General features: G+C 32.8%; 2 protein-coding genes across 3 annotated transcripts; both read left to right on the top strand.

Moving 5' to 3' along the window:
- Positions 1-366: 366 nt before the first annotated feature.
- Positions 367-5,273, top strand: LOC139491647 (uncharacterized). Of its 2 annotated transcripts, none has more exons than XM_071279433.1 (4): positions 367-499; positions 843-960; positions 3,037-3,128; positions 5,179-5,273. In XM_071279433.1, exons 1-4 carry the CDS (start codon positions 449-451, stop codon positions 5,245-5,247), a joined length of 330 nt encoding a protein of 109 aa, XP_071135534.1. In that variant the 5' UTR covers positions 367-448; the 3' UTR covers positions 5,248-5,273. The 2 variants fall into 2 exon arrangements, with proteins under 2 accessions (XP_071135534.1, XP_071135536.1); XM_071279435.1 differs by having other exon boundaries at positions 399-533.
- Positions 5,274-7,330: 2,057 nt separating this feature from the next.
- LOC139491646 (uncharacterized) lies at positions 7,331-11,064 on the top strand. The gene is made up of 6 exons (XM_071279432.1): positions 7,331-7,603; positions 8,655-8,709; positions 9,050-9,161; positions 9,480-9,527; positions 10,032-10,124; positions 10,971-11,064. Exons 1-6 carry the CDS (start codon positions 7,524-7,526, stop codon positions 10,976-10,978), a joined length of 396 nt encoding a protein of 131 aa, XP_071135533.1. The 5' UTR covers positions 7,331-7,523; the 3' UTR covers positions 10,979-11,064.
- Positions 11,065-12,935: the final 1,871 nt, after the last annotated feature.

Here is a 12,935-nt window from a genome sequence, read left to right as displayed (position 1 = left end):
GGCTTTAAACAACATCACTATACAACTTGGAAAATTAATCCGTTTGTAATATGTATTGTTTCTACACATACAACCAACACTTCCAAACCAAATATTTATTTATTTAAAACAATTAATTAAGTAAATTATAGTTACGAAATACAGCCCATATGAGTCGTTTGATAGTTGTTCAATCCCTTAGATACTTCGATAAATTGAAAATTTAAGTACAGTATATATAATGGAACTAAGGGTCTACTGATGTTCGATAATTCAAACATAAGATGACTTCTACACTTTGTTTAAGTGAAGCGTAGTAGTAGTACAAGCGGATTCCGAGTTTAGTTACACATCGACAGAGCGAGCTAGGTTTACATTATATGTCGTCATTGCGCGTGTCATCTCATGCATATGAAAGATTGTGACGTTACGCGTTCAAAAGAAAACAAAGAAATTCGAAATCAACAAAATGCTGACTTGCAATAGTTTAGCTGATAATGTATGGAACGCGTTGACAGTTGTAGGTTCTTAACATGAATTTTGATAACAATCAAGTGAGAGTTTTTCAATTTTTTATTCGTGGTAAAGTATGGATTAACAACAAGATTAGTTTATAAGTTTAATTAGGTTCGTTATCGAGTTTGAGTTTACAAAAAAACTTAGTTTTAGAGACAGTTCGAATTCAAATTGAGTCAAAATGGTTTAGTCTTGAAGAAAAACGTGTCATTCTCTACAAAACATGCATTGATTTATTTTTCAATTACAGGCTTTAAAGATAATCTGAACACGTTGCTGTGTATACATTGTTTCATAGTTATGACCCACGTACCCAAATTCAATACGAGATTTCATTTATTTTACAGCACTGTTCACTATTATTTATGCTGTTTGAAACATTTCCATGGACACCTATTTGTAAAGTTCTCACTTTGATCGTCACATGCGTGGTGCTACAGGTATTGTGGAAAAGAAGAAACACAGGTAAACACATTTATTTGTTTTTTTATTTACCGGTTCCTTTTCTCTTTTTATTTTATAGATTTTTATCACCTGATTTTACTTGTAGATCAACATCTGGTTACCCATTTGAATTTTCAATTAAATGTATGAGTGTAGCCTTCTGGTGTGTTATTTTTCATTTGGATTTGTTTGTGCCATTCGATTTGTCTATTTTACGTTTTCCGTTTAGAGTTTTGTAAACTTTTTGTCTCATGCTCTCTGTAATAAACGACATGCTAGAAGATGCCCGCGAAATCGCGGTACAATAGGGCAATTGTTGAAACAAAGACTTTTTTTTAAATTTCGCGGGCAGTACGTCGACTAAGAATGCGCGAAAGCGTATGAGACACGGATCGATAACTGTCTCGGAATCGGGATATTTGCTCAAAATTTGGACAAGGTTCACTTATGGCACAAAATGGCCTAAAATACCAACTTTATCATAACACACCAAAAAGGTCTCAATTTGGTTCATAAATTTTATAAGTCCAAATGCTAAATATGTCAATTCTTTTCATACACGTCATAAGAGTTCATGTAATATTTTTCAAAGTAAGCCCATTTCGGACATTTTGTCAAAATATGACGATTTTGTGCATTTTTCAGACCTAAAAGCTTTAGAAACGCCTTGTCCGCCACCTACGATCCAAAATGTTTTGTCACCAAAAGATTCCAATTTTGATATAGAATTCATCAATATAAAAACTTTTTGGATCGTAGAAGGCAAAAGGTTAAATATGCCAAAAACAATTAAAATTATGGGGGAAAAGTACCTTTGACCTTTTTAATACAAATTATGTTTAATTAAGGGGTCATAGCTCCATAAATTGTAAAGGAAAGTGCCAGAATTTATTTGTTTTCTTAATAGTACTATCCCAAGTATTTTCTATGTGAAATTTGTAATTTTTTGGCCCGATTTAAAAAACATTAAAAATCCAGGGCCAATTAGAACCCTTCGTGAACCTTCTCCTTTGGCCGCGTTTTCTGTGAAAAAAAGATTGTTTTAAAAACAAATTAGGAAGTGCAAAACACTACAATCATACGTCATATCACAAATACTTCCGACTTGTTAGCGGCTCAATAAAATCGGTTTCTTCCTTTATTATTATATTGGAATTTTCTCATTGTTGAAGGCCGTACGGTTGTCATTTTGGTCTCTTGTGGACGGTTGGCTCATTGGCAATCATACCACATCTTTCTTTTTTTTATAGATACAAATCCTGTGACCACGCTTCGCTTACCGGGGATGATCTCCAGATTAAAAGGAGCTAGCTTTTTCTATAAAGTTCAACTAAAGTGACAGTGATTTTATGTCTGGTTCATGAAGTTTGGTAGTACAAAAATAGCTACTTCTAATCTTAATATACTATTCCAACGAAACGACCTGGCAACAGGGGTTCTAAAATGGTCACAAGTCTTTATTAAGCTTTCATATGATACCAACCTAATTACCAAATATTTTACCCTTCAACAACGTTACAATTATGCGTAGGAAATATTTTGTTATATATATAGTATTTTCCTGTATGTTCTTTCTGACAAAGTTAAATCTATGTGTAGGAATTATTTTGCTTAACTTGTGTAGTACGTACTTTCCTGTATGTTCTTTCTGACAAAGTTAAAGCTATGCGTAGGAATTATTTTGCTTAACTTGTGTAGTACGTACTTTCCGCTATATGTTCTTTCTGTCAAAGTTAAATCCATGCGTAGGAATTATTTTGCTTAACTTGTGTAGTACGTACTTTCCTATATGTTCTTTCTGACAAAGCTAAATCTATGCGTAGAAATTATTTTGCTTAACTTGTGTAGAACGTACTTTCCTGTATGTTCTTTCTGACAAAAATACATCTATGCGTATGAACTATTTTGTTTGACATTTGTTTTAGTTCTCTGTATTTTTTTTCTTATTGAGCCCTGGGAACAGTGCATGTATCCGTAATATATATGTTCATGTCGAGCCCTATAATCAGTGGTTTTAAACATTATATAAGATATGCTCCTAGTATGTTGATATTCAATCTTAACAAGTTACTTGGAAAAGCACATTTTACATTGTAGTACGTCAATGGGATGTATTAATCTTCTATGAACCTCTGGAAGATCCATGGAAAGAACTTGTAGGACATCCATCTAATTATCAAAAAGATGTGGTAAGTTTATGGGTAATTTGGTCAATAAAATATAAGTTCTCTTGCCAATTTGACATTTGAAAAATTACAATTTTTTTCACTGAACAGTCAGAAAAGGATAATAAACAAATATAGACCAGGTCTGACTATTCGAATACATATTTATTTCATTTTTATGTATTTTAAATAGTAAGAAAAGTATTTTACAAGATTCGTTGCAAGAAGCCGTCTCAAAGATATAGCGAAGATATCAGCTTTTGACCAGTGTTTAATGTCTCACTTTGACATGTTTGAGATGACGAACATTAATAAATGCATCGCTTTTTTTGCTTTTTGTACCGATAAACATTACACTGAGCACAATAGATTAAACTTAACACTCGACATAACACTGAACACTAGACATTAAACTTAATACTCGATATTACACTGAACACTAGACATTAGACATTAAACTTAACACTCGACCTTACACTAAACACTAGACATTCAACTTAACACTCGACTTACACTGAACACTCGACATTAAACTTAACACTAGACATTAAACTTTACAATGGACATTACAATAAACACTTGACATTAACTTAAGACTCGACATTACACTGAACACTATACACTAAACTTAACACTAGACCTTACACTGAACATTCGACATTACATTGAACAATTGACATTAAACTTAACACTCGACATTAAAAATTAACACTCGAAATTAAACTAAAAACTCGACATTACACTGAACACTAGACCGACATTACACTGAATCCTAGACATTTAACTTAACACTCGACATTACATTGATCACAAGCTATTGATTGGTGTAGTGGTTAGTGCATCGGACTGCTAACACAAAGGTTCCTGGTTCGATTCCCGTTCTGGGATGACAATTTCAGGGACTGAATTTTCGGCTCTCCTTTGACACCATCTGCGAGTATGGTCTTAAAGGAAACGATGATAGTCCGTCGGAAGGGGACGATTAATGGCTGACCCGTGTTAAGAGAGAGCCATATCTCTTGCACGTAAAAGACACCCTTGTAGATTTCGAAAAAGAGCAGGATAATGCCGCTACAAGGCAGCACTCGCATCCGCAATGTGGAAAGGAATTAATATAAGTTGCAAAACTTGTTTCCCAATTCAATATAAATAAATATGTTTTAACTAAGCTAATGATTTAACATTCGACATTACACTGAACACTAGACGTTATACTTAATACTTGACATTTATCAAAGACTTATGCGTAACACTTTAATAACACTAGGTATTACACAAGACATTTAACTGAACAATATACATTGTACTCAAAATTTGAGATTACACTGTACTTTGGACATTATACTTAAGGTAGAATCATGGTATATACATACCGCCATCTTCGATTGTACAAACACAGTAAAAAACCGGTCTAGTTATTTGCCCAAATCAGCAAATTTGGATACAGATTTGCAATGTATTGGTTAGACTGTTTATTTATTATAAAGAAAACTTAGTGATTTATTGAATAATACAAAATATTTAAACAAATATCAAAGTTTTTGCTTTTAGAATATTTTTTTCTTCAAATAAGTCATTTAAGGGAAGATAACTCTTTTAGTAAAAAAATTTACACTGGACTGATATTTTTTTTAATTTTTACTTGTAGAAAAAAAACAAGTTCGGTGACACCCTTTTTTCTTTTTGTTTTCTTGAAAAATATTAATATCTTTTCACAATTTATTTCAAAATTCTATCTCATAGATTTTTTTTTATGCGCACAAATGTGTTTTTCCATGAACAATCTCAACATATTTAGGCAATTTTCAACGACTCATAGCTTGAAAAATAGCATGGTGACCCATACTTTATTTTTTATTTTTGAAAAGAGCATAGTAAATTCTTCATTTTGGCTAAGTATAAGAAAATTCTGTCTCAAAAAATATATACTTATGACCTACCTTAATACTAGACATTTCATTTAACTTTAAACTAACCTTTTGACTTTTGGACATTGTTTTGCTTAGTAGCATTCGTTTTCTTTCTTAATTTATACTGGTATATTTTAATATATCTTCTTTTTTTATGTTTTCAGATCGACAACGAAACGACAATGTTGACGAAGAAAGCTGACTTTTATATTCAACATTATTCATATTTCTGATAATAAAGATTACGTTATTTGACTAACTTCATAGTGTTTTATTTCTTATTAATGAAATGAGATGTGCGACACACGCCAATAGATAGTAAAACAATTATAAGAAATAACAGAAAGATTTTGGGGCAACATGCAGTCACCCATTCAAAATGCCTAACTTCGAATCGTCCTTAGTCTGAAAAAAGTTGTGAATAATTTTAACCGACACAAGCAAATATCTGCTATTAGCATACAACTGTTCCCAGAATGTTTGATTTGGATGCAGAAAATTAATATTCGAGTGCTACCACGTTTGTAACGTCCATTTTGATTAGATAACGTCACTTATTTACATGACATCAATTGACAATTGATGCTATGGGACGTACGCGCAAGCGCAGACGGCAAATGACATATTTTAAATACATGTTTTAACGTTGTTTTCTGTCAGTTTCATTAGAATGGGAGATAACAATATTGTATTTTAAGCTTTGATGGCATCAATTGGGGATTTGATGGTCGCAAATTAAGTTTACTGGTGACGCGTTAGCACAAAGTACTAGTTTGAAGTGTTTGAACCAGTGTTATCTGCAAAAACTTCCATAACCATGTTTGTTATAAATTTCAGGTGATATCAAAAAAATTTAAAATGACAGGAGCAAAAATGGAAAAATATAGCAATAAAAGGGCTACCCAATGTGTATAGTATTCAGAACACATCACGTGACAGAAATAAAAAGAAATGATTCTGTCTGTAGGTAGTCTGTTGCATGGCAAACATTTGAAAGCAGATTTCAATTGCCAACAATACATTTCCAAGTCACATTTCGGTCTTGAACTGAATTACCTCAAATCGTTTGCCGCATCAGAAAAAAGGGTCAACATATGCCATTTTTGTTATTTTTGTGAAATACGCTGAGAACTTTTTGAATCAAAACTGTTCAACTATCTTAGACTTTAATATGTTCTTGTTGGGGCCAAAATTAAAGGCAAGTTGAATATTCACTTTTGTCGTGGTCAAAGGACAAGGTACACTAAGGGCCGTATTTGGCCCCCTATTTTGTCAAAAAATAATTTTCACCTTATAAATGAACTGAGCATCATCAAATATCTTAATATATTTGTTCTTCAATACCACATGCCCAATTTGTCTTCTAGTATGGCAGAAACTTGATTTTGAGTTGGCTAAAGTGTGTTGATAACGTCAAAATATAGAAAAATGTCCATTTGTGTATTATTATGTTCAGGAGTTATGACCCTTTATTAATACTTAACTGTGATAATACATATTATTGTTATGCACATGTGTTTGGTTTTTTTTTTAAATACGACAAGCTGTCGATACCTATATTTTGGCATTGCACAAGGTCGTGTTTTTCTCTGACTGATAATGAAGCCTTTTTACTAAATCCATTGGATGTTAGATGTGGCACTGACTGATACAATCATTTTCTTTATTGCTATTAGCGCTGTTAGTGACTGTGAATACCTTCAGATATATACTTAATGTCTTTTTTGTTGTTATAGAGTTGAGGAATGGATACATATCCTGTCACGTCCAGATATGTTTGTCTGCTTTGTGTCGATCTAATGAGTAAAGCCATTTTCGACTGATTTGTATAGTTTGTTTTTATGTTGTGCCGTTACACCACTGTCCCATGTTAGGATATAGTTAATATCTCTCAAATATGTTTAACACCGCCACATATCAGTTGTATGTGCCTGTCCCAAATCAGGAGCCTGTATATCAGGGGCTGTCGTTGGTTTATATCCGTCATATTGGTTTTTCGTAAATTATTTTGTTATGAATTAGGCCGTAAGTTCTCTCAAAGGGATATTTTTTTATGTCGATGCCGTTAATAGCCGACTATACGGTATTGGTTATTCTCATTGTTAAAGGCCTTACGGTTACCTTTAGTTCCTCACATCCGCTTCATTTGATATTTGGTGAAAAGTTGTCATTGGCAAGGATACCACATCTCCTTAATCTTATTTTAAATATTATCAATGAAAAAATGAATTTCGTTGTGAATAGTAAAAAAATAACTGACCCTACTAGAACAATCATTTACCAAACACTTAAAAAGTCAAGTTCGTTGATTGCAGTTTAGACTTTTGTATACACATTGACCGCAACGTCTACATCGATATCGTTGCGCATGCCGTTGGTTGTCTTTACTGGAGAATTGTGACGTTACGTAAAACCATTAGCTACCATTATTGCCCAAGCCTTGACGAAAAGTGAAAAAAGTAGTTGTGTTACTGTTCGTTGTATAGAATTCGCTGATCAATTCGCTAGTATGGCTGTTATTTTGTTAGCAAGTCTTGTTACTATGTTCCTAGTGCAACCGTGGTCAGTAGATAATCCTACTGTAGAACTGTGAGTATAAAAATTGTCTGGATTAAGTATTCAGTATTATAAGTAGAATTTACAATTAAAAAACTAGAAACCAGCATAAGTTAATAAAGATTCTAATATGACGTGCTTCTTTCGCTTTGTGAACAACACTGTGATAAAATTCTCGATATATCTATACTTAGCGCAGACTCAGAGATATACATAATAATGGCTGTTACAATATACTTCCCACGTAAATCTACATGTATTGGAACCTATTTGCAGACCCTTTGCCGATTTTATTGATTTAAAAGGTGCAATTAAAAAAAGACAAAATAACTGTTATTCTTATTCGGATGCATAATTAAAAGCAGTAATGCACAAGAGCTCGGAGAAATCAACAAAATAAAAACAGATATTTGAGCTTTATCTAACAGGGAGTAAAAAAGATCAGCCACACACACACCAAACCAACCCTCGCTTCAGTATTTTAATGACCGTATTTGTCCTATTAGAATCGAAATAATTTATGGAAGCCATAGATTGTTGGAAATTTACACATGGCCTGGGCCGTGATATTCGTTAATTTTATCCCTCGCTAACGCTCAGGATAAAATTCGAATATCACGGCCCAGGCCATGTGTAAATTTCCAACAATCTATGGCTTCCATGAATTATTTCTTAAATAGCAAAACATTTTCGCGGTATCACTAATTTTCATAAAGAAGAATTGAAATTCAGTGACGGCAAAGGAATCCATGTATAAAAATGTACAAATATTATTATTGCAAGTGATTATAGACTAGTCTAGTTGATGGTGTTTATTTCCATCGTTTCCGAACTAGTTTATGCAAATACAAGAAATTTCAAATATAACCGATTAGAATTGATGCCTCATTTGGTTTGTTCAGTATACCAATATATTGTTTTAACTTTTGCCGAGTAACTTTAATTGTTTAACATGTTTAACCACTACAACAATTGTGTAATAAATTCACTAGTTCGAAAAATATGAAAATGTCTTTATACAAATGAAAAGGATGGCTACTTTTTAGTTTCAAGACAGATTATATGTTGGGTTTTTTTCTTTCAGAAAGGAACCAGAATTTGTTTTTGATCCTAGTGAATTGGAATTTATTGATTATAAGGTAAAGTTATTTTCTCATTGTAATTATTGGTCAATGTCAGGATCCAAAATCAGATTTATCGCAACACGCATACTTTTCGATACTTTGCATAGCGAAACACAGATCGATTGTTGATGTGGTGAATAATCAAGTAAGAGTTCGAGTTCCAGTTCGAGTTAAAGACTGAGTCTAAGGTGTGTCTAAGGTTGCGTTATACACGGGATTAAATTCCATTTCAATTTCCTTTAATTTGCTCTCCAACTTTAGCGTATTATCAAAAATAAAAATGTTCGATTTCAAGCAAAACTTTGAGTTACAGATTGCTTGAAACCCATTAATTTCCTTTTTTCTTTTTTTGTAGGATTCTCTTAGGTTTGAAATTGTATCATGGAACATTTTTTATAAAGTTTCTATTGTTTTCGTTTTGATCGTTTGTGCTGTAGTGTGGCTATTATGGGGAAGATGCAATGAAGGTAAATATATATATTTGAATGTCATGTTTGACAATTTCACTGAATATTTGTAATGGCTTAAAAGTTCTTTAATTTTAGTTTAAACATATTTAATTCTTTAATTTTGCGATGATTATTTGAAATCAATTTCGACGGTACCTTACACCAGCTGCAAAGATAGAAAATTAAGGCTTATATGTCTCAAATTTCGCATCTAAGAAATGAAAGTCTACATTTTTTACAAGCTGGCATATAAACTTTTAAATTAAATCATTATATGATACACTAACAATGGCTCTAAGAAGCAACTCAACCTCTTTGTTTTTCTCTCTTACTCAGAACTCATAAAAGAAAGTTTTTGCAATAATGAAGAGCTAGAGATTGAAGGTAAGTGTTAAAAGGTTTAAATTATCATTTTTATATTTTTATTGGGGTGTAAAAGCCGTGACCGAATCCTATGAAACACATAAGCCCTTCAATGTCTTCATATTAAATGTGCGCACGATCAACGCTTTTATACCTATATAAAGTTTATAAGAAACAAGCCTTCAGTTCTTATAACTTTATTGTTATGCTACAGCCATGAAATTAGGAGTTATATCAAGTTTTTTGTTTGTTTTTCTATGCATTGCTTTAAAATTGTCATAGATAACACGGGCAGTCAAACATTCGGGTGTTGTATTTTATATGGAAATTAAATATGATAGGTACTCGTTGCACAACGAATACAATTAAAATCTTAACACGTGAAATGAAACAGATATAAGAGGAAGTTAATAGATATTCATGGGGAATGTGAAATGGAGAAAAATAATTCAATACGCATATATTCAACTGCATGTACATTTAAAAGTTATCATTTTTGCTTAAATTTTATATTTCTATTTTTAGAGTTAGAAGGATATGTAACAAGCTTCTTTTACCTTCAAGAAGAAAACTGGGATGATATTATGGGAAATATTCAGATGCTTATTAAAAGCTATGGTAGGTTGATTTAATTGAAAATTGGACTTGTATATGGGTATATTATTTCTCTTATTAAACCAACATATCACAATAACTGCATGGCCTTTTCTCAGACCATCAGCCCCTTTTCAACTTACCTTCATTTTCAAGTGGCAGTCCAACATTCTCGTCAAGAATCCCTTCATCTACCTTTTTAAACAACTTTTACTCATCCTGAATATATACATAAAACATTTACCACCGGACGTTCTGCAAGTAGTGATCAATCAACCAAAAACTAATGTTTTGCGAAACCAAAATGATAAAACATTTCAATGAAAATAAAAAAGAAGATGCAGTATGATTGCCAATAAGATAATTCTACACAAGAAACCAAATGACACAGACATTAACAGCTATAGGTCACTGTACGACCTTCAACATGGAGCAAAGCCCATACCGCATATTCAGCTATTGAGGCCCCTAAATGATAAATGTAAAACAATTCAATGGAGAAAACTAATGTACAACAATATGAACGAAAAAAAGTAACACAGCGAAAAACAACAACCACTGAATTACAGGCTCCTGGCTTGGGACAGGCACATACATAAGAATGTGGCGTGATTAAACATGTTAGTAGGATCACAAGTTAACCCTCCCATAACCCGTGACAGTTGTGTAACAGTACAACATAAGAACGAACTATAAAAATCAGTTGAAATCTGCTTTTTTAAAAACATAAATTTGATAAAAATCTATCCCTCCAAACAAACGAAAATAAGCACCCGTGCATGATTACACATTGTGAATACTGTTTTCCTTTTTGTTGCATTTATTTTCTGCGTTGTAATATATATTTGTTTTTTGTTTTTATTCTTTCAGACCAATGACGAAGATGGCTGTATATGACAGTGATGATTTTCATCTTGTTTCTTCTTTGTGTATTTGTTTTTTGTTTTATGATTCAATAAAATACTTGGTATCACGTAATTAGGTCTTGAACTTTTTCACGCCAAGGTAAAATGTTAGCACTGCTCAATAGAAACCAACTAAAAAAAACACTGAACTCAATTAAACCAGAATAAAAATGACAGCCACACCACAAAACCTACACTACAAATGCCGAAAACATCTGCAATATTTGGGATAAAATTACAAATAAACCTGTTCCACATAAACATATGACATCATTTTGAATTTGACTCTAATATTGGTCACTGTACTTCAAAGTTATTTTGAATCATCAGCGCAATCGAGTCTTTTTAACCGATTTTCAAAAACAGTTCAACCTTATCCTGAATACTGAAAATGTCATTAAGATTATGTATGTACTAAACAACCATATTCTCCTTATAACTTACCCAAATCCAGGACATTATTTAATAAGCATGAATCATTACTAAGCAAAAGGCTTAATTCAAGTCGTAAATTGATCACTAGACTATCAAAATGAGATCAAACCCATGTGACATAAGACCAGTACTTATTTAAATAAACGCATTTATATTTCCGATGTATTGCATAGCGACTGGTCAAGACTGGTCGTTGGGGCGTATAAATGGAATCAAACAATATCAAATGACAATGTCAGATGGATACCTATACCTGTAAAAACAATCAACACACTAAATATTTTTGACTTGTCATGCATAGTTTTGTAGGAACTGACATCTTGAAAACTTATCTTGACAGACAACTTAAGGGGTCAAAGACATTTGGACAATTTTCTTCTTCTTCAAATAATTGCACACACAACAGACTAAATCATGGAAATGTAACGCAACAGTCCAATTGGTATCTTTTAACTTCTATCCTTTGTTGACACAGCTTAGCTATTAAGTTAAACACAGATTCTACTGGGCAGAATTGATAATGTTCATGACATAAAAATGTATTATGGTAAATATAAACCAACATTACATACCCGACTAGGTGCAGAAAGAGCTTAAATTGCACAAATGTCAAATTTTTAAATTTGTAAGTGAATCAACTAGATATCATTGAGATGGGAGCCATCTCTGTGGGCCCCGCTGTGAATAATGTGCATTAAAAAATTGTATCTTTACCATAGGACATGGGTTTGTCAACTGAAATCAAAGTTTTTGACCTTGACCTTTGACCTATGAAGTTGTAAATAAATTATGACACACCCTTTGGTGTTGGTTTATAAACATGTCAAGTGTAAACTTTGAAATGATAAAGGTTCTCAAGATATAGAGCGGACACGATCTTTACCATAGGACATGGGGTTGTCAACTGAAACCAAAGTTTTTGACCTTGACCTTTGACCTAGGAAGTTGCACATAAATTATGACACACCCTTTGGTGTTGGTTTATATACATGTCAAGTATAAACTTTGAAATGATAACGGTTCTCAAGATATAGAGCGGACACAATCTTTACCATAGGACATGGGGTTGTCAACTGAAACCAAAGTTTTTGACCTTGAACTTTGCCCTAGGCAGTCGTTCATAAATTATGACACACCCTCTGGTGTTGGTTCATATACATGTCAAGTATAAACTTTGAAATCATAACGGTTCTCAAGATATAGAGCGGACACGATCTTCACCACAGGACACAGGGTTGTCAACTGAAACCAAAGTTTTTTTACCTTGACCTTTGACCTAGGAAGTTGTACATACATCATGACACGCCCTCTGGTGGTGGTTAATAAACATGTAAAGTATAAAGTATGAAATCATAATGATTCTCTAGATATGGAGCGGACACAAAGTGTTATGGACAGATGGACGGACGGACACACTGATCACTATAGGGGACCGCCTTTGGCGGGACCCTAATAATGGACCAACCAATCAATTAAAAGACTTCATTGTCAATAC

Source organism: Mytilus edulis, chromosome 10 (assembly GCF_963676685.1).
Source record: "Mytilus edulis chromosome 10, xbMytEdul2.2, whole genome shotgun sequence".
Classification (NCBI taxonomy): domain Eukaryota; kingdom Metazoa; phylum Mollusca; class Bivalvia; order Mytilida; family Mytilidae; genus Mytilus; species Mytilus edulis.
Note: the sequence above shows the minus strand (reverse complement) of the source record. Positions and strands in the feature narration are given on the sequence as shown.